This window comes from Neodiprion pinetum, chromosome 2, assembly GCF_021155775.2.
Source record: "Neodiprion pinetum isolate iyNeoPine1 chromosome 2, iyNeoPine1.2, whole genome shotgun sequence".
Lineage (NCBI taxonomy): Eukaryota > Metazoa > Arthropoda > Insecta > Hymenoptera > Diprionidae > Neodiprion > Neodiprion pinetum.
In genome coordinates this window covers 24,688,744-24,708,818 of record NC_060233.1, presented here as the reverse complement: position 1 = coordinate 24,708,818, position 20,075 = coordinate 24,688,744, and the positions used below count along the sequence as shown (strand labels likewise).

At 34.5% G+C, this 20,075-nt stretch overlaps 1 protein-coding gene across 2 annotated transcripts; it reads left to right on the top strand.

The window, feature by feature from the left end:
* Positions 1-3,662: 3,662 nt before the first annotated feature.
* Positions 3,663-19,852, top strand: Pdzd8 (PDZ domain containing 8). 2 transcript variants are annotated; one of them, XM_046609584.2, is made up of 9 exons: positions 3,663-4,599; positions 8,123-8,315; positions 9,916-10,178; positions 10,515-11,619; positions 13,998-14,263; positions 14,326-14,529; positions 16,754-16,903; positions 17,411-17,593; positions 17,690-19,852. In XM_046609584.2, the coding sequence occupies exons 1-9, from the start codon at positions 4,198-4,200 to the stop codon at positions 17,891-17,893; spliced, it is 2,970 nt and encodes a 989-aa protein (XP_046465540.1). In that variant the 5' UTR covers positions 3,663-4,197; the 3' UTR covers positions 17,894-19,852. The 2 variants fall into 2 exon arrangements, with proteins under 2 accessions (XP_046465540.1, XP_046465541.1); XM_046609585.2 differs by lacking the exon at positions 16,754-16,903.
* Positions 19,853-20,075: the final 223 nt, after the last annotated feature.

Sequence of the window (20,075 nt, the reverse complement as noted above, 5' to 3'; positions counted from 1 at the left end):
CACTAATAAATATTTTCAGTAATAGAACACATCAAGGATATTTTCTACGAATAAATATAATTTTTTATTGACACATTTCACTAAGAATATTATGAGAAAATTTTCAAAAATATAGAAACTTTATTAGCACATTGATAGTTACTGAATTTTGGCTTGCGCGAAAAATGAATTGAAATATGTTATTGTAAACATAAGAAGTTCAAAAAATTTTAAATAAAATATAATTAAAATTGCCATTAAATATTATAAAAATGTTCTACTCACCGTGCACAAATCCTCCTCTTCCTCGTCCACCTTGCTCTCCTCGTCTTCCTCGTCCTCCTCCTCGTCTACCTCGATCATCTGCAGCCACCGCTAACCACCTCCGACCACCTCCAATCACCTTGGGTTATACCTCGAAAACTATGAAATATTTTCAGTATTAGGAAACATCAAAAATATTGTGTGAGGATTGATATCATTTTTCTATTAACAGATTTGACTAAGGAGATTGTGAGAACATCATAAAAAATTATAGGAATTTTATTAGCGCATTGATAGCTACTGAATTTGGGCTGGCGGGAAAAATGAATTGAAATAATTCATTGTAAACATGACAAGTGTAATAAATTTTGGATAAAATATAATTACAATTGCCATTTAATATTATAAAAATGTTATAATCACCGAAGTTGCAGATTTCGTTGCAAGAAGCACAATTTGAAACATAAGTATGTGGTTTGTTTACGAGTGGATCTCAGTACACTATTATATCAAGCTATTTAGAACGGACCCAGCCGTCTATGAGACGATATGAAAGAATCAAGATGTTATACTCACCGTGCACAAATAGTAACATAGCATTTTGTTATTGGTTTACATGAAAATGGTTGGTTATAATGATTTATTTTGTAGTATTATCGCATAGAAATGGTTGAAAACTGAAAGCAATCAATAATTATATAGCTAAATATTTGAGTAAACCCGAAAAAAGGTATTTGCTTCGCAGTATACAGAGTGAACACTGTCTTTGTGCATGTAACGCAAGCCGAATCTGCCTGTAAGATTCTTTCTATATGATACTACAAATCACGTTTACACATGCATGTAAGTATAATTTTTAGACAATAAATTTCGTCAAAAAATACCACACAACAATCAGTTAAGTGCTAACAGATTTGAAACACGAAACACAGCAGTTTTAGCTGTAACTGAACAACGTTATTGTCATGTATTCCTATGTATACTATGCCAACCACTCACCAATTGCAATTTGTTGATCCTGGTCGTTCGGTTTTTTTTCCGATTCCAAATTTTATATATAGCATGCATATTGTTTTGATAGTACAAAACATGACGTTTTCAATAATCAAACTTGTAAGCTTGGAAATTAGTCCGGAAAGTCAAAAGTCATCAGGTCAAGGACCTGAACAGCCAGAACTATGGAGCGCTTGTTTTGGCAGTTGAGTTTCTCTAGGTAGCGGACCTGAAGCGCAGAAACTACGGAGCTCTTGTCCCGGAAGTCGAGTTTCACCAGGTAGCGGACCTGAAGCGCAGAAACTACGGAGCGCTTGTCCCGGAAGTCTAGTTTCACCAGGTAGCGGACCCGGAGTGCAGAAACTACGGAGGTAGAGAACCGGGTACTCAAAATCTGCGGAGCGCAATTCTCACACGTCCGCTCTACTGCGCAATTGTTTCCAGACTGTGGAATTCGGCTAGCTGATTTTCGTCTATATAGATCGATGACGTCGGAAGAAAAAAATTTTGGGTGACGTCACTTTCTGAACATCCGAAGATCCGAACATCCAAACTTTGGTGGCGAACTTTAATATTATGTATCATGTATGATGTATGATGATTTTAGTTTGTACATTTCAGACAAGAAATACGTACCTTATCTTTTCTGCCGATTCCAGACTCATAAACGGCTAGGCCCTCCGATGGTCAATCGTTGACTAGAGATATATTCTTCAGTTAACGGGTCAGTGAATAACGCTGCCGTACTGCGACAGTTGGATAGTAAAAATTCTTGCTCGTACCTCTCGAATGTGTGTTAAAATACATTCGAAGTTTTAAGAAGCTTCGTTCTATCCCTCCCTATCAAAAAAAAAAAATCGCCGACAATCACCTTTTTAGGTCTTTAAATCAGGACACTGCGTTAAATACTGTCTCATATACGGAGCATCCATTTCATCTTGATCAAAATTAACGCATTCGTGATGTATTACAGTTACTCTGAATTTTTTTCCATGACAACACTTTTCGAAAAACAATTCCGCTTTTCTACCCAACGTAGATACTTTACATGCGACTAGCTAAAACAGCGTTTCGCTTCTGTGCCTACGAAAATTCAAGATTGAGAGAGCAAATGAAAAGTTGTAGGAATAATTATGAATATTAATGTTATAGAATACATAGAGGAGCAGGGGTACGAAGAGGACGAAGGTGGTCGGAGGTGGTCGGAGGTGGTCGGAGGTGGTTGGAGGTGTTCGGAGGTTGATGCGGTGGTTGACTGTGGACGCGGTTAGGCGTCTTCTCACGGGGATGATCGAGCTGATCGACATTTTTAAGTCGCAGTCGAAAAGTAGTCTTACGTACTCACTTTGTACCGACTCAATCTCAAGCTTCTATACCGACACTGTTTTGGCTGCTACAAATGTCGGTGCGAACCCGTTAGATAGAGTCGATAGACCAGAACCCTCCTAGGCTCCCAGGCCCACCTGGGCCCACTTGCCCGACGAAAAATGGTCACAAAAATTTACCCAGGGCTATCCATGTTTATACATATTCTTCAGTCAACGACGGAATAGTAGGACTACTATTCCGTGCCATGGTTGCAAGGATACTCAAGATCGACTAATCGATGATCTTACAATGTGATTCATAGAAAGTACTCTCTACTGCCTTATACTCCCTGTACTGTCTTCGGTGCATACGGATCACCAGTATCATCTTATTTCAGGAAGCTTCTTGTTTACATGGACTTCGTGCTCCTTGTGTAGTCTCCATGAGCTAAAGCTGTATGGTCATACGACACAATTGTGCATGACACAACTCATTCCCCTGTTTAATTTCTCCGTCATCTTCTTTTTGACCATTTTAACAAACATTATTAGACAACAAATACTCATTGTTTATAAATAAGAGTTATCTGTTATCTATTGCAATTTTTCTTCGCACTGTTCTTCCATACCGGCCGAGTTATTTTTTTATCGTAATTTGGGCATTGATATCCATAGCTCCGGGACTTTTTCAGGATTCTTGAAAGTGATAAGGAGTAAAATGATATTTTTCAACACGATTATCGGTAGGCACCAAAAATACAAATGATCATGCAACATGTGCGCCATAAAAATAAACTATGCATTGACAATGATTTTATTAGCAAATCGTAGTTTTCTGTACCCTGTCCCTCGAGCATGTAGGTATGTATACACCGAGTCGAATACACAATGCTTCAAGACCCTGTCGTAATAATTGCATAAAAATAGGGCAACAATGTATCATGTTATGCAATTGAACGAACGAGTGAAAACGTGACCGTGAAAATTGTATATCAACCATCAAAATTATCAATCCTACTGCAAGAATCAGTTAAAATTGAATTAATAAGTGGCTCGGCCGGTAAGGGTAGAAACGTTGCATGTCGCGTAGTGTTTAGCCCCCCCCCCCCCCTTCGTTGTGTGGTACGATTCCATAAAGGCTTCGTTCAGCTGTCACGCGTCAGCTGAGAGAGAAGTGTCAATGTGGAGGAAGCCGCTGGAATCGATACAGAAATGTCAAAATTTAATTCTCACATAAAACGGCATGTGGCGACTGTTTTTTGTCACTTGATAAAACTAATTGTTCCACATAAAAAATGTTCACACCATTGAACCTAGTAGACAATTACATGTAGTTAAATTAGAAATGCGTGATTCAGAGTGAAAGTCTGACACTATTTATTAGCTTTACACCACCACACACTAGTTGTTGAAGTAATGAAATATCAATTATGAATCAGGTTGGGGTAAATCAATTCTTAAGTTTGTTCCAACACCTCCTACCAACCAAATGAAATAATGTTCATTAATTGAAGGTGAAAATACACCAAAGTATGATCGCATCACTATAAATATTGCGTACCTACGCATCTCCGCTTAGAAAAAGAAGAAATTACTTCTCTCTCTACGTCGATTATGTTTGATAAATTAAATTCAATCAATTCATTATAAAACAATGGACTTCTGGAGCATTGTAACACTCTTAATATTGTCATTTATATGCGGCGTAATATCGACGTTGGCTCTACAATGGTACATATTCATAAAATACTTGGAAGCGGCGCCGCTTGCCGATCCTCCCGAAAAACCGGCGCCTCATGGACGTGCAGTTTTGCCTGACGAACTTCTGAACGAGGTTGAAAACGAGAAATCAAACTTTCACAACAGCAGCTTTACTCCTAGGCAAAGTGTCTCCCAGGGCAACGAGAACTTGGCTATCAATTTGACGCTGCAATTCCTGTTCAACGAGCTCAGAAGCGCAGAACGGGTTCGTTCTTGGCTCTACAGGAAGCTTAACAACGAGTTCAAAGTACTGCTTACCAGGTCGACTACTGGCAAACTGTTCGACAGCGTTCAAGTGAGTCATATAATTAACTGGAACATGATGCTCGCTTTGATCTTCAATTGTTTTCATTCAACAACTTTGGCTATTGAGGACAAGTAGCGCAATAGAAGGAGTTGACTTTAACACATATTTTTCACACTTTTCTATGTCAGAAAAAAGAGACTTGTATTTTGTCATCACACTGCATGAGAGTTTACTGTTGAGAAAAGAAATATTGGAAACTAGTTTTTAATTATTTTTGTAAAGCTGTCTGTATTTGGAGAATTTTCTCAGAAGATACTGGTCATTTCACTCAATTAGGGTATAGAAATTGAGACACTTCGTACAATTTTCTACGAAACATTGTTTTCATAAAAAATTGTAAATATGCCTAGTTTCTTATTAAAACTTGTATATTTTCGTGAAAATTAGCATTTTTTCAGTGAGAAATCTTCAAGCCACTACAGTTTTCAAAAAAATTAACCATTCTTGATGAAAAACTACGTATATAGAGCATTCCATGATACCTCGATTAAGATTCTACATCGATGTCTCAGATTGGCTTTATAATTTTTTCTATGAAAGTTCATGACAAAAATCGCAATCGCAATTTTTTTCAGAATTTTTCGACTCAGCGTATCTGAAGTATGATTTAAACACTTTAAAAAAAACCCACTTTCTAAAACCTGAAGAAATTCAGAATAATCGTATAATATGTCACAAAAATTTTGACACCCACCACAAGATGGCCATTTCATAACTTTGAAAGATAAATAAGAAAAATGAAAAAATAAAATAAAATTATTATTATTGGATTGCATATTTTACATAAGAATGAACATAAAAGCTCATTATAGTATGGTGGGCTAAAAAATATGTATTCAGAGAGGTATTATAATGAACTTTTGTGTTCATTCTTACGGTAAAAATGCAATCCAGTAATAATAATTTTTTTTCCATTTCTCTTATTTATCTTTTGAAGTTATGAAATCTCCATCTTCTACTAGGTGTCAAAAATTTTGTTATATCGTATAAAATTTTTCTAAATTTTTTAAAATTTCAGAAAGTGGGGGCTTATTCAATTTTTAAATCATACTTTAGATACGCTGGGTCAAAAAATTCTGAAAAAAATTGCGATTGCGTTTTTTGTCATGAACTTTTAGAGAAAAAATTATACAGCCAATCTGAGACATCGATGTAAAATCTTGATCAAGATGTCATGGAATGCCCCATATTTATTATTTTGTATGAAATAATACAGTTTAATATAGCCCAATTTCTGTAAATATTCGTAGTAGTAGAAATTTACACCAGGGAAACGATTCAATTGTTCCTGGTACTAGAAATCTATTCAGTTATTGATCCAATTACAAGAATATCCTCTGCAGTAAATATCAGCGCAGCTTTTGAATATTCAATTGTTTAAGAATCAAATTTCACAATGCTCAAAGCCAACCAAACACTTTTGTGCCATTTATGGCTAGGTATTTATTTTACACCGAATGGTTATGGTCAGAAATTTATTTATTTATTTATTAGAGATTAACTATGTAAAAGGGTATATCCCACCCTTGTACATAGAAAAAGATATAATACAGTGTTGTAGTGTAATTTAGAAAAGAGTTATTCATACTTAAATAAAGATCTAGAGAGGTTTCTTATAGTATAAAAACTAGTGTTGTACGGATCAAATCAATTTTCATTCTCGTTACATAATCATGATAGACGGTCAATTACAGAGTATGATTTGATGTTCAAATTTATGTAGAAATAGTCATTGTTGTGTCGTAAAGTTCTGCTTGTTGCAAAAAAAAGAAACCTAGATAGCAACTCGGGTGGTCAATCACATTATTAAGAATTCAATAAGCAAAAATTAGATCAATTCTGTACATTGCTGAACAAACTGACGGTATTAGAAGAATTGAAGACATATTTCAGTAATCGTAATCACTAAAATGCATTGGATTGCCGGACTTAAAAGCTACAAAACGCAAAAATAAGTAATATAATTTTTCAAGTTTGTAGATGTTTGTATATGTATGAGGTGTCCAAATAATCGAACAGTACGTTAAAATTGGATACAGAAATGATGAATAATAAAGTGTTCTGAAAGTTTTTACATCATCAGAAACTTTAGAAAAACGTTTAATAAAGCTAATTTCTTTTGTAGCTCTCAAAACATAATCATCATCTTTGTTAAAATTTAAATTGCAGTCAAAATAGAAACCATGATCTTTTGCTTTAGAAACTTATTCAACCCTTTAATTCACGTTAGGATGATTAGAGTCCTAGCTTTTTTTTTCAGCTTTGTATTTAGTCAACTATTTTTTTGGTAATGACTACCGAGTTCTTTGATTCCACATGGTTCTTGAAATATTTCTAAGTCTGAAAAAAATTAGAAATTTATTTATTGGAAAAATAGCACATGTAAACAAATGGTCCAAGATTGTACTTTTCCATAAAACAAAGCATTTTTTGCCAATCTACCATGAAAATCCGAATGCCAATTTGCATTCTGACTTAACACACTAAAAAATTAACAAAATTTTTTGAAAATCTTTCTTGTTTTTTTATTTGTTCGCCATATTCGATTCGCCATTTTTAATTTTCGAATTTCAAGTTCAGATTCGTAATCAACGACTTCAAAAGCACATATATGCAAAATTTCAAGTGAACTGCATGGAAGGAAAACCATGTGCGCATGCAAGGGTTATGGAAAGAATTACCCAATTTGTATGCACTAAACTCATATTGTAGAACGCGACTACCACAACTACTGAACGTAATATAAAAAAATTTGTTTCGATATACCAACTACAAATAGCACATAAATCTTTTTGAAATAATACTTTATCGTCAACATTCAATATTTCCTTAAACGTTTTAGTATCGTCAGCAGAAAATAAGAATCGAACAAATTTAATTACTAAATGAATGATATTAATAAAAGTAGCAAAAAATGGTGGACCAAATTGAGCACCAACGCTAGATGTAACGTGAATAGGATTCGATATGTATTGCTTGATTTTAACAGATTGAATGAACAAATGGTACGATTGATGGGCACATATGATATTAAGGTGGCCACAAGTAGTACATCTATCCTACCACATATTTTCCGAATTTTTTGTACTCAACGTAACCGATATACTCAATGAACTATGCACAAGTTCTAACACTTGAACCCTATAAGTTGAGAAATTTTTGATCCCATAGCAACATTGCTCTGCCCTACATCGATTTTGGCAAGCTTTCCAGGATTAAAACATGAGGCAGAAGTTAGTAATGTTAGCTTAACGAAACTTTGGAGAAAAAAATTACTATTCTGAAATGTTTTAGTGACTTTAAAGTAGTTGAATGTTGAAAATATGAATGACTTTTACCTTATTATAAGAATTAGAATAACGTTACTAACTTCAGCCTCATGAAAAATAGTAATTTATAGACATCCATCGTTATTATTTCCGAGTCATAAAAGTACAAACAATAACAAATATTTACTTAGAAATTTAAAAATGCTGCTCATGCATATTAATTATTTTTGTTGAATTTTCAGTTGCGAGATCTTCACCTCGGCAATCAATTCCCAACAATAAAAGGGTTGGAGGTGGCAGACGCAAAAATTGACGCAGATACAGGATTATTAGAGACCTTAGACTTGGCTTTGGACCTTCATTATTGTGGGAATTTTCAATTGTCGATTGATGCTAAAATGGTGCTGGGAAAGACAGCTTATTTGTCTGTGCAAGGTGTGAATATAGAAATTATACAATCATGGGGTATTACACGTGTAATCAACCTGACCAAAACCCTGACCTACGTAAAACCGGTTCAACCTTTGTGAAATATATTAGTTAGTTGGTAAGAGTATGTATGATTCTTCGTAGATTTTTGTTTAAAAACGTTTAGATGTTAGCAGCCGACAAAATATATACAGAAATCAACAACGGCAGAGTGCTGAATGTAATAACTTTAAAACTATACTTGATACAAAAAAAAAAAATTAAGCACTATACAGTAGGGTGGTTCTTAAAAAGGTTTTTAAAGAATTGAAAAATAATTCCCTAATTTTTTCAGATGTTTGTCTCGCCTCTAACTCGTGCACACAAGAGGGTGAACTTCCCCATTTAACTCTTTCAGGGGCACATTGAATCTACCGACCAGATTTTCTACCGTTGAAATTTGGTACAGGGTGGTTTTTTGAATCGCTGATTATAAACCTGAACTCAAAGATTTGACAATTTATAACGGCGGATCCAATATGGCGTGGCAAAATCCTAAAATTAATTACACTTCGCTAAAACTTCAGTACTCTGGGGTTTCTTGGGTTGCTGATTACGAATCTGGACTCGAAATTTTGAAATCTAAAATAGCGGATCCAATATGGTGGACAAACATCCCAAAACTTACTTGATTTTGTCATATTCGGTCCACCATTTTAAATTTTTAAATGTCGAGTTCAGATTTGTAATCAGCTGCCTTGAAAACCCCCGAATACCAAGATTTATCGAAATTGGATTATTTTTGGATTTTGGTCCGCCGTGTTGGATTCGTCATTTTGAATTATCAAATTTCGAGTTCAGATTCGTAATCATTGCAGTGACCCAAGAAACCCCCTTTGGCCAAATTTTATCGAAATACCTTCGGTAGATTGAATGTGCCTATGAAAAAGTTAAATGGGAAAATTCAACCTCTTGCAGGCATGGATTAGAGTTGAGATAAAAAAACTGAAAAAATGAGGGAATTATATTTCAATTGTTTGGAACCGGTCGAAATTATAAAATGACCTTTTTAAGGACCACCTTATTACACAGTTACAGTATTAGCTGAGTATCAAAGATTATTATACAAAAGAAAATATGGTGGCTCCCGAAAGTTGAAAAAAATCATAGGGCCTCCGTTTTTTAGATTTCCCGCAAACCGTCTTTAATTCACCAAAAGTCTCAGAGAATACTCCTGTGCTATAAAGATATATGTGTAAGTTTCATTATGGTACGAGAGTTGGTTTTAATCTGTTTTTCATTCGCTTTCATTCATTTTCATTTGCTTAAAAATAACCTGTTTTGTATCTAACTTTTTGTTTGTATGTATACTATGTTAGAACTCGTGCATTATCCGATGCTCATGTCTAAACGTATGCAAATAAAAATCGGTAAAAAGTCAAACATGCTCTTGGCATCTAACAAAAATGTTGCATAAAGTTTGAATCGGTTTTGAAATGGTGAGAATTTGGGTCAGGTGTTTACAGCTGGAATGTCTCTGCCATGAAATATCCAATTTTCGTTACAATTGTGTATTCCTTACAATTTTTATTTCATTCAAAAAATATGGAATGTCCTACAATTTCAGTGAAACGAGTAACAGGGAGAGCTCGACTGCAGTTTACGCGTGTCCCTTACACTCATTGGTCTCTCAGCTTCTACTCTGAACCAATTCTGGAATTTCACGTACAGTCGCACTTTCAGGGACGTCAGTTACAACCACAAATTATATCGCTGATCACCGGCCAGATACGGAGAGCAATTCGTAAGAAACACACCCTTCCCAGATACAAGATGCGGTATAAGCCTTTTTTTCGTAGGCTCAATGACGAGGATGTTGATTTGATTGAGGTAAGTATCCCATATTTTAAACCTTTTCTATTGCAAACAGCTATTTTTCTTTAAAAAAAGAAATTATGCGTGAATGGGCTGCACCATCCAAGTAAAAAATTAGGAAAAGGAAAGAAAACTTAGTGTGTCTGTAAGAAAGGGCTCAAAAATGGACGTATATATCCTTTTTCATTCACACTTCAATTGTTAATTCGTTGTTAATAACAGCAGTTGATATTACCGTTAACAAGTAACGCTGCTGAAAGTTTTTTAAAAGGTTTTTATTTCTCTCTGACTTTTGATTAACGCAGTATGGTTTGGTCATCCTTAATACGACTTGCACCATTCTTTCCCCAGGATTCCAACCGAAAGTCTAGTCCAGGAAACCTGGAAGTCACTCTTCTGGAAGTGAGTCGATTAAACATGAATCCCAATTCATTTAACACCGATGAAATTGATCGAATTGAAATTTACTGCACAATGAGTGTTGACGTGATGCCCTGGGTTTGCTTGACACAGTACAGCGGAGTAGCATACATGATCTTAGATTTGATAATCAGTAAAACTCCGCAGCAGCAACTCGGCGTTGTATTCAGGCAGGATATCATACCCGAAATTGGAATCAACTGCGTTATAGTAGAAACTATCGTCTCGGGCAGTCCAGCAGCAATTGGTGAAATGCGGCGAGGCGACATATTGATCGCTGTGGATGGTAAAAAGGTCTTGAACATGAATCAGGTTGCGAAACTCGTCAAAGGTGCTGCGCAACGAAGGTTCATTATTAGAGTAGAGAGAAAATATGCTAAATCAGAGATGGAAAGACAAGGTTCCGTGAAATCAGAACTTGAGAAAATTGTGTTGGATAAGGTTGGTGTTGAGAAGAAGGTTGCCAAGAATGAGGTATCGAAAAGCGAATTAATAGCTAGCGAGAAAAGCACCTCAGATATGAAAACCACGAAATTTGATACCCCGATCAAGTTCTCTGAATTAAAAGAAACTGACTTTGAGGTGCTGGACTTTGGGGAAGCCAGTAAACTGTCTAAGAGGAAAGAAAGTGCGACACAAAGCTGCGAAGATATACCACAGACCCCCTCATGTCCCGAATCACCATCTCGCAGAATTTCTACAATTTCCACCATTTCCAATCAATCTTTGATCACAAATATCAGCCAAATTTACTCGACTGACGATGGCAGTGTCCAAAGCATGACTGATTTGTATTACACGACAAAGGAGAAAAGCGTTGCGTCGCTAATATCATTTGAGGAAACGCATAACTTTCAAATTGATTCTGACCTTCAGTATTTGAACCTGGGAGTTTGGGCTAGAGTAAAAGGCGGAGATAATCCTCCACTTCTCTTGGGGTACATCAATGCTCCCATTAAATTGATACTGGCACAGTGCTCCATGTCTACGATTGGTCACTATCTCAAATGTTACGCTCTACTTCCACCGGATACTGGTTTGTCATACAGCATTTTAATACTAGAATTTAATGATCGTATATACTAGTCTTTCAAAATTCATGTGTTTGACAGACAATGCTCGAGAAACGATTTTTTACAGCAACTGGCGTATCTTGACAGAACATTTTTTCAACTCACTAGATTAGCTTTTCACCAGAACTTGACTGGTCTTGATGTTTTGAAATCGAAAGAATCGATCCAACCATTTTCATGCAAACACTGGCTGTGTGCCTATGGTTAAATTTTTAATATGGTCTGAATTGACGCGGCTCTTTTCATCTCAAAACTGATTAGATGTCAGATTCATTCGGTCCAGAAATTTTCGAGTGTTGCGTGTAACAAAAGTTACCAAAAATTTTAAATCCTGATATCTCGAGAATTGACCCATGGATTTTTATGATTATCGCCTCAATCGACACGGCTCTGCTCAACTCGGAACTGATTAGATTTTGGAATCAGTCTAGTAGTTCTCGAGTTATTCACATAATAAATTACAATAAAATATTTGATTTACTAACCTTATCAGAAAGAAGTAGAAACGGTTTTGTAGGCCTGATACAACATTGTTCAGCATAACTTTTTTAAATTTATCATACACTTTCTATAGTAATGTAATTTTGAGGAAATCCAATTATATTCTGAAGTATCATCTGTTCTAAATATGTTTCTGCGTGGATAAAATATTCTTTCTTATCAAAATCATGCAAATTTTGCTGACACAAGAACGGTATGAGTATCTGGAAATCCAATATTTCAAACATCATTATTTTGTGCCAAAATGGGCTAATGATTCAACATTAGCAGCAAATTGGGACAAATTTTGATGTCATCTTTATCGCACGCTAATCACTATCGTTTCTACTGGCTATAACTAAAGTAAATGATGTCGCAATAATTTTGAAACTTTGCTTAATGTGACTTCAGAATACCAGTTTTCTACTGTAAGAAATTAGGATAATGAAATCCTCCATTGCGCAACACCAAGCCTTTAGAAACAAGTGGCTTTAAATTGGCCACGAACCAGCCCTCTAACTTTCCGTTCTCATACTGCCGGTTCCAAGTTCATAGAGGAACAAAAGGAATAATATCCAATTTCAATTTAGCGGATACCATATTACATGAAATTGATGATTTTTTTTATTTTGAATCACCATAATGAACCTACCATTACAAATTTGGGGAGTCTGAGCTTGGATTCGTTATCGGTGACCAAAAAAACCTCCGCGTATGAATTTCTACCAAAATCGGAATATTTTTAGATCTTTTTTCATCATATTGGATCGACATTTTGGATTTCCCAATCCGACTTGAGATTCGTGATCAGCCACGTTTTTTTCAGTTTATCGAATACGACAAATTTAAATCTTGCAAATTTGACCTTAGATACGTGAGTAGCGACCCAAAAAACCTCGCAGTACCAATTTTCATTTAAATCCATCCAGCCATCCTCAAAGATATCATCATTTCCATTTGATCTTTTGGAATCTTGTTACTTAAATAGCTGAAAAGTACTGAACTGATCAAAGCCAAAATCTAATCAGTTCTCAAGTTGAGAAATGCCACATTGATTGATACCAAAATCATTGAAATTTAGTAATCCGCTTTCGAAATATTGTCAGACAAAAAGCTTGATCACATACATACATTCAGACGTCCAGGCGAAAATGGTCGGAGACAATTCTCTAGATCTTAAAACGTCGAGATCTAGTAGAAACTCCACTTTTCATTTTCGGTGTGATTACGCTAACTTTCTTTTTTCTTTTGAAAACAGTGATGCGAGAAGTTAAAAATATCTAACTTTTAATTTTAATACCATTTCAAATGTTCTCAATTCTCTTGTGTTTTAATTCCAAGAGAATTTTCACTGTTCTTCTATCACTTTGAGCATTATATCAACCTGTTTGTATATGTATACTTCAAAAGATAAGTAAGCAGTTTCAAGAATACATGCACACACGTTCTATGATTATTATACTCTTTACATCTTTTGAGGTGTACTTCTTACCTCTTGAACTGCATGTTACTTGGTGGTATTCTCATGAACATACATCTTGAGGTAGAAGGTAGCTATGGAGATGCATGTACTTCCTAACAAAAATTACATACCGAAAGAGAGTTAGCAATTTACTCTTACAACCAAATTGTTGGCCAATATGAACATCCCATGCACAAGATTGCAAACATCGCACGCTACAATTTACTCACCTAGCTTAATATGATCGACAAGTATTACTAACACACAAAAAAGCATTATAAGAATCGTAGTATATATTCTACCGCACAGATATTTGATAATACTGAACGAGCTCATCTGCGATTTATTTCATACAATTAGATTTTGAGTTACTAATTGAAATTAACACTTTACAAATAGGTTCTACGATGACATCAAACCTGAAATTGCAAGGTTATTCTGGATTTGATCCGACACTCTGCTATGGTGACGTCTTACTGTCTTTCACATGGAATATCAGCCAAGTTCAGAATCAACTGAACGCCGGCGAGACAGCCAGAAAGGAAAATCCTGAGATTGCTAGAACGCCGCAAATGATAAACGTCGAAAGTGGAGACAAAAAATTACACGATTTCATAAGAACACATTTCCATAGAGCGACACACTGCGACTTTTGCTCTAAAAAGGTAGCAGTTCTTTCTGCAGGGAAAATAGTCTGAAAATCATATTTTCCGGAATTTTTTTTCAGATCTGGCTTAAAGACGCTGTTCAATGTCGGGATTGTGGATTAGTTTGCCACAAAAAATGTGAAACAAGGTGCCAGACTTCTGGAGGATGTGGAGCTGATAGTCTTACAACTTTGGCTTTCGAAGCGGATGAAAACGAGTCTAATATTGTTGTGGGAGATGGCGGACCTGAAATATCATTCACTGTGTGTGAGGACCAAGTTCAGGTATTAGATATGTAACAAAAATCTATTCTTACATGATTTTTATACTTATAATTGTAGTAAAAATGCGACTGAATCAATAATTATCTAGTCATTTTCCAATAATCGAATATTAAATTTTATTTATCAAGCTATTAATTTATTCGATGTTATACTGATATTGATATAACATCTAAAATTCAAGTTTAATGATTCTGAACGGTAAAATTTTTTGTGGGTTTTAATATTATTTTATAATCAATAAAAATAATAATAATAATTGTCTCTATTCACTGAAGGTGAAGGTTTATTGTAGGCTCACACCTTGCCCCTGCAACTAATTTCTTCAGAGTTCGTAACAAAGTTTTTCGCTTTAAACAATAGATTAAAAAATATCCAGAGAATATCGATTATTTAAAGCCAACTCCAATATCCACCACAATAATCATTCGTAACTTGACAAAATATAATGTATATTTAGTTTCTAATCGCAAAACAATGTTGGCTCCTTGTGGTACATAATTTTATCTTTCTCTCCTTTGCTTATGATTTTGGAACAACGCACCATTTACTTTGGTTGAGCCACTTTCAAAGTCCTGTAATAATTATGTACTCGCGTTTAGCATAGGATTTCAATAATAGAACAGCAAGTCAATGTTAAATGGTATAATATATCTCCAAAACGATAAGGTAAATTGATATAATTCAAAAATACGAGCTGTGATTCTATGCAACAGTATTTAAAGGTGCCATATTTGCATTGTGATTGGTAATGAAGTTTGTGTTATTTATGTAATTAGGGGCATACTGTTTAGAAGCATCATCCTGTTCTTCACTTCCACCTGAAAAACTTGTGAGCAGTAAAAAAAAAAGAATTCACGTAGAAGAATATCTCTTAATCCAAGTTTTGAAAGGTTGCTCTGTTTTTTTATTTATATAATACAGAGAAGGCGTCATTTTAAAACAAGATTTTTACCATTCAGTTGCACTTTATGATACGTAGGTGATCCTGAATGCATTTCCTACAAATTCAATTTTTCGCAATTGTCCGTAAAGCGAAAACTTATAAGCTTTGAAAGTTTAATTTGTGAACAAATTCATGTATAAATGTCTTTAGTGGCTAAACTTTTGACTTTAAACAAAAATTAGGATTTTTTAAAGAATTTAATCATTGAATTAGCTGAGTGGTAACGATTAAAAAAATAAATTACATTTTGGCCATGTTATTTAAATAAGCAAACTGTAAATTCTAAGAGCAACCCTTTAAAATTTGATTTAGAAGATATACTTGAGCAAGAATTTTTTTTTCCAGTTGTGTACAAGTTTTTGAGGCGGAAGTGATAAAGAAATTTAGCTTCCAAAGAAAACATCCTAAGTTGTATATATGCACCGATTAACTCAATTAACATTTAACAATTCACATCCAAAGATGCTGTGTACTAGAATGGTCCTTAAAATTATCATTTTTGAATTTCGACTGTCTCACCTCCCAAATCGGCTCCAAATAATTAAAAAATAATTCCCTGATTTTTCAGATTTTTATCTCAACTCTAACCGGTGCCGCCAGAAGGTTGATTTCCCCATTTAACCTTTACAAGGGAACGGTAAATTTACCTAACGGGTTGTGATGAAATTTGATATAGAGGGGTTTCTTGGATCGCTGATTACGAATCTGGATTCGAATTTCGAAATAAAAATGGCTGATCCAATATGGCGGACCAAAATCCAAAAAGTTATTCGATTTCGATAAAATTCGGTGCTCTGGGGTTTTCGAGGTCACTGATTACGAATCTGAACTTGACGTTACAAAATTCTGAAGTCACTTGGCATCGCCATATTGAATCCGCTATTTTGAATTAGAAAATTTTGAATCCAGATTCGTAATCAGCGAATGAAGAAACCCCCTGCATCAAATTTCGTCTAAATCCGTTTGGTAGATTTACTATTCCCTTGAAAAGGGTTAAATGGGGACAGAAACCCTCTGGGGATACGTCTTAGAGTTGAGATAAAAAATTTTAAAAATGAGGGACTTATTTTTCAATTATTTGAAGCTAATTTGAGGGCTGAACGAATCGAAATTCCAAAATTACCTTCTTAAGAACCACCCTACTGTGTACGTACAGATGAATACTGATATACATCTTGTAAAGTGCTAAAATTCAATTTTATGAGTTATACCTGGTAGCAGCTAGCATGTAGAATCGTTAAAATACAGTTGAAAAGTTGAATGCGGTAATAAAAAAATCAGGGCGCGGGGATGTTGGCCGTGAAGGCCAGTATAGCGAATACGCTCTTCGGTCTAAAGAGAGCTGGAAGTGCGACTTGCCTGGCACCACCAAGTTCTGGCAGCGGACTTGCCTCCAGAAGCCTCCCACCCAGCCCATGTTCTTCTCGCAAGGTAGATCGGAACTTAGGTTTTTTCTTAAGGCCAGAACCACTTATCAACTCAGTTAAACTTGCCATTCAAAACAATAATGAATGAAATTTAGTTTTTAAACGTTCTTCAGAAACTTTTAAGAATCTTCTTATAATAATGTTATTATTATACCCTGTGATGTGTTGCAAGTAATTATTATATTATGTAAAATAAGCAAACTTTTACTCACACCATAGAACCTTAATGCTTCACCTCAATCTGCTTTGCTTTTAGAAAATTAATCTAATAAAATGTTTTAAGTCATCTTGGAAGTGAACTTGAAACTGTTCTGTGCATATTACTGTTGTTGATTTGTCTCCTTTTTCAGTGAACATTTATGGCAAAAATTCACAGAACTAATGGTGGTAGTAATAAATCTTGTAGTAATATATTTTCTTTACTGTTGCTTGACGATTATCAATTAATCATCACCCACTACTCCAGCTTATATCATTTCTGTAACTTGACCTAATTCACACAAATATGCAGAGTTCTATTGTTGGTGGACTGGGTATAAGCACCAATTTATTGGAAGGAGCGGACCCATCGATAGTAGGGCCACTTTTGAGTGGAGACTTGGATGACGGCTTGATGTCGCGAGCGAAAGACACGGGGAAATGTCTGTATGCATACCTGGAGCCTGAAGAACGAGTTGAGAAAATCAATTCCATGGTAGTTGTTTATGATACATATGTGCACAAGCTGTTCATGATGATTAACTACTTTTACAGTTCATAAGTCATTGTTCTTGGTCTTTATACCACACAGATGGGCAAGTTGAAGACAGCGCTCGACATTGAGACTACCTCTAGGCTGAAATTATCTCATAGCGGAGAAGCGGACAGTGCAAAATTGATTGCCCAAAGCGATTCGAGAGTCCAAGCGCTAAGTGTTTTGCTCCTACATTATTGCGCAGGTCTGCAACATGCTCAGGAAGCTATGGATCGACCAGAAGTTGAGAAAGATCTATAGTTGAATCGATCCTCCGTTTAACCCAATTATATATTTATTTATAGATAAGAGAGTAATAATAATGTAAAACGCGAAGTCAATATAGAGCAATTGCGAATCAATTGTCTTTGTCTAAAAATATTCAAGGTGTTATTGATCAGAATTTCAAAGCGGTACTGAAACTTTGTACGTAAATATTTAAAAATTTCGTTGGCAATAGTCAGTGGAATCCTTTATTTCATTTGACGTTTCAGCCAGACATACCCATCCGTCTTCAGTCTACAGAAAATGTTATGAAATAAATATAATTTTTAAACAATATTTACGGTTTGCAAGGCATGGGACAATTTTTAGGTCACATCCACTCTTGCACGTTTTATAAATAATTCTTTTAAAGTTCTACATATCATCAATATAATGTAACATATCCTTTCTTCTCAAAATCATGCAAAATTAGATTTTGTTCGATATTAAGATATCTAAAACATTGAAAGTTTTGTTTGTAAATCTTGTAAAAGGTAGTCTAACGTAAAAATTGTCCCACGTCCTGCACATGCACACTACGATTATTGTATAGAAATTGTATTCAAATAAGATAAAGGATTCCACTGCCCATCACCGACGAAATTTTTCACTAATTAGTTCACGGTCACTAACTAAAAATTCATTTGTCTGTAAAGATGAAAAATTATCATGCGTCTATTTCATGAATATTTATGTACTATATTATTCTAAGATGATTTGAAGAAATAATTTGTTTCATTATTGATTAATTTAAAAAACAATTATTGAGGCGTTTTGCATCATCTGCATGTTGTTGTTGTTGTTATTATTATTATTATTTTTATTATACAGTGCAATCTGCAGAATTGTAATTTGTAATATGATCTATGAAGTTTATAATATTTTCATGTCAAGTTTATTAAGTAAGATGGTTGAATAAGTTTTTACATTTTTCGTAGATAAATTTTTCAAATACCAGTCAGCTCAAATATAACGGGAAGGCTAAATACTCATGTCTATTATCAGTATATTATAGTAAATTATTTACCAGAAAACACCAAAGGCCAAGACTTGAATTACATAATGATAAATGAATATAGAAAGTAGTGTTGATTAGATATTTATCTATAAGACAAATTTTACACTTAATTCTCGCATTTCCATTATTATTGCTAGATATGAATTCCATTGTACGTTGTATGACAAAAGAAGTGTTTCACTATTGTCACGAATGTGTGACTGAGAACGTTTTTCATTACTCTCTCTGCGTTGCACACTTCAATTGCTACACTTCGTTTAGAAACAGGCGTATACAGCTACATACAGCAACGAAAAATAATGTCCAATATTGACATTATCTATAATTGTATGCATATTTATCAATTATTAATCAATTATAGTAAGATTATTATAGCAGGAATGAAATACTTCGTATGAGTAAAATGCCTACTATTTCATTCTCAGCTAAGAGGGAATATGTAGGAATATAATATAAATACTGATAATGCATCAATCCATATGTATCAATATGCGAATCAACGAATCTACAAACAACTTTTTTTTACATACAATCATAGCGACTAACTTACACAAATGTAAAGTATATTTATACACAACAAATGTATCTAGAATATGATACACAGTTGTTGTGTAAATTTCATTTCACTTATTGTTTATCAATTTGATGCTCCTATTACACTTGAATATGTGCTAGAGATAAATGAGTTTATCCTTTACATCTTGAAGTAATGACAAAAACGATGTTGTTACAAGATAAGGAGCTTATGTCTATTATCTAGATAAGGGGGTAGATGAAAGCTGAGGTGAATATATCCAAGATTATTATTTACATGAAATTGTAACGATAACGTACAACACGCCAAATGAATATGTAATATCAATTGTTGAACATTTTCCCATTTTCAGAGTTTTTACTTATTTCAACAACTAAAAACAGAAATATATTGAATAAAACAAGGTGCAGAAATGATTTTATTTCCCTGTTACCTTTCATATTATATTATGATAATATTCGTAGCAAATTAGGATCAACCATTGAGAAGATATGTCAATATTTCTTGGTTTATTGACTGTATTTTTTGAGCTATCTATCAGATCAACTTGAGACCATTTGCAATTTTTTTCTCTCGCTAAATTACATCGCTGTAGCGTACCAAAAGATTGATTTGAGCATTTTTCG

Bases quoted from the DNA above. Each gene is read 5' to 3' on its own strand.
- Pdzd8 (XM_046609584.2), top strand. From the start codon at position 4,198: ATGGACTTCTGGAGCATTGTAACACTCTTAATATTGTCATTTATATGC. The intron at 8,316-9,915 runs GTGTGAATATAG...CTACAATTTCAG, and splicing joins AGCTTATTTGTCTGTGCAAG to TGAAACGAGTAACAGGGAGA. The intron at 14,264-14,325 runs GTAGCAGTTCTT...ATTTTTTTTCAG, and splicing joins GCGACTTTTGCTCTAAAAAG to ATCTGGCTTAAAGACGCTGT.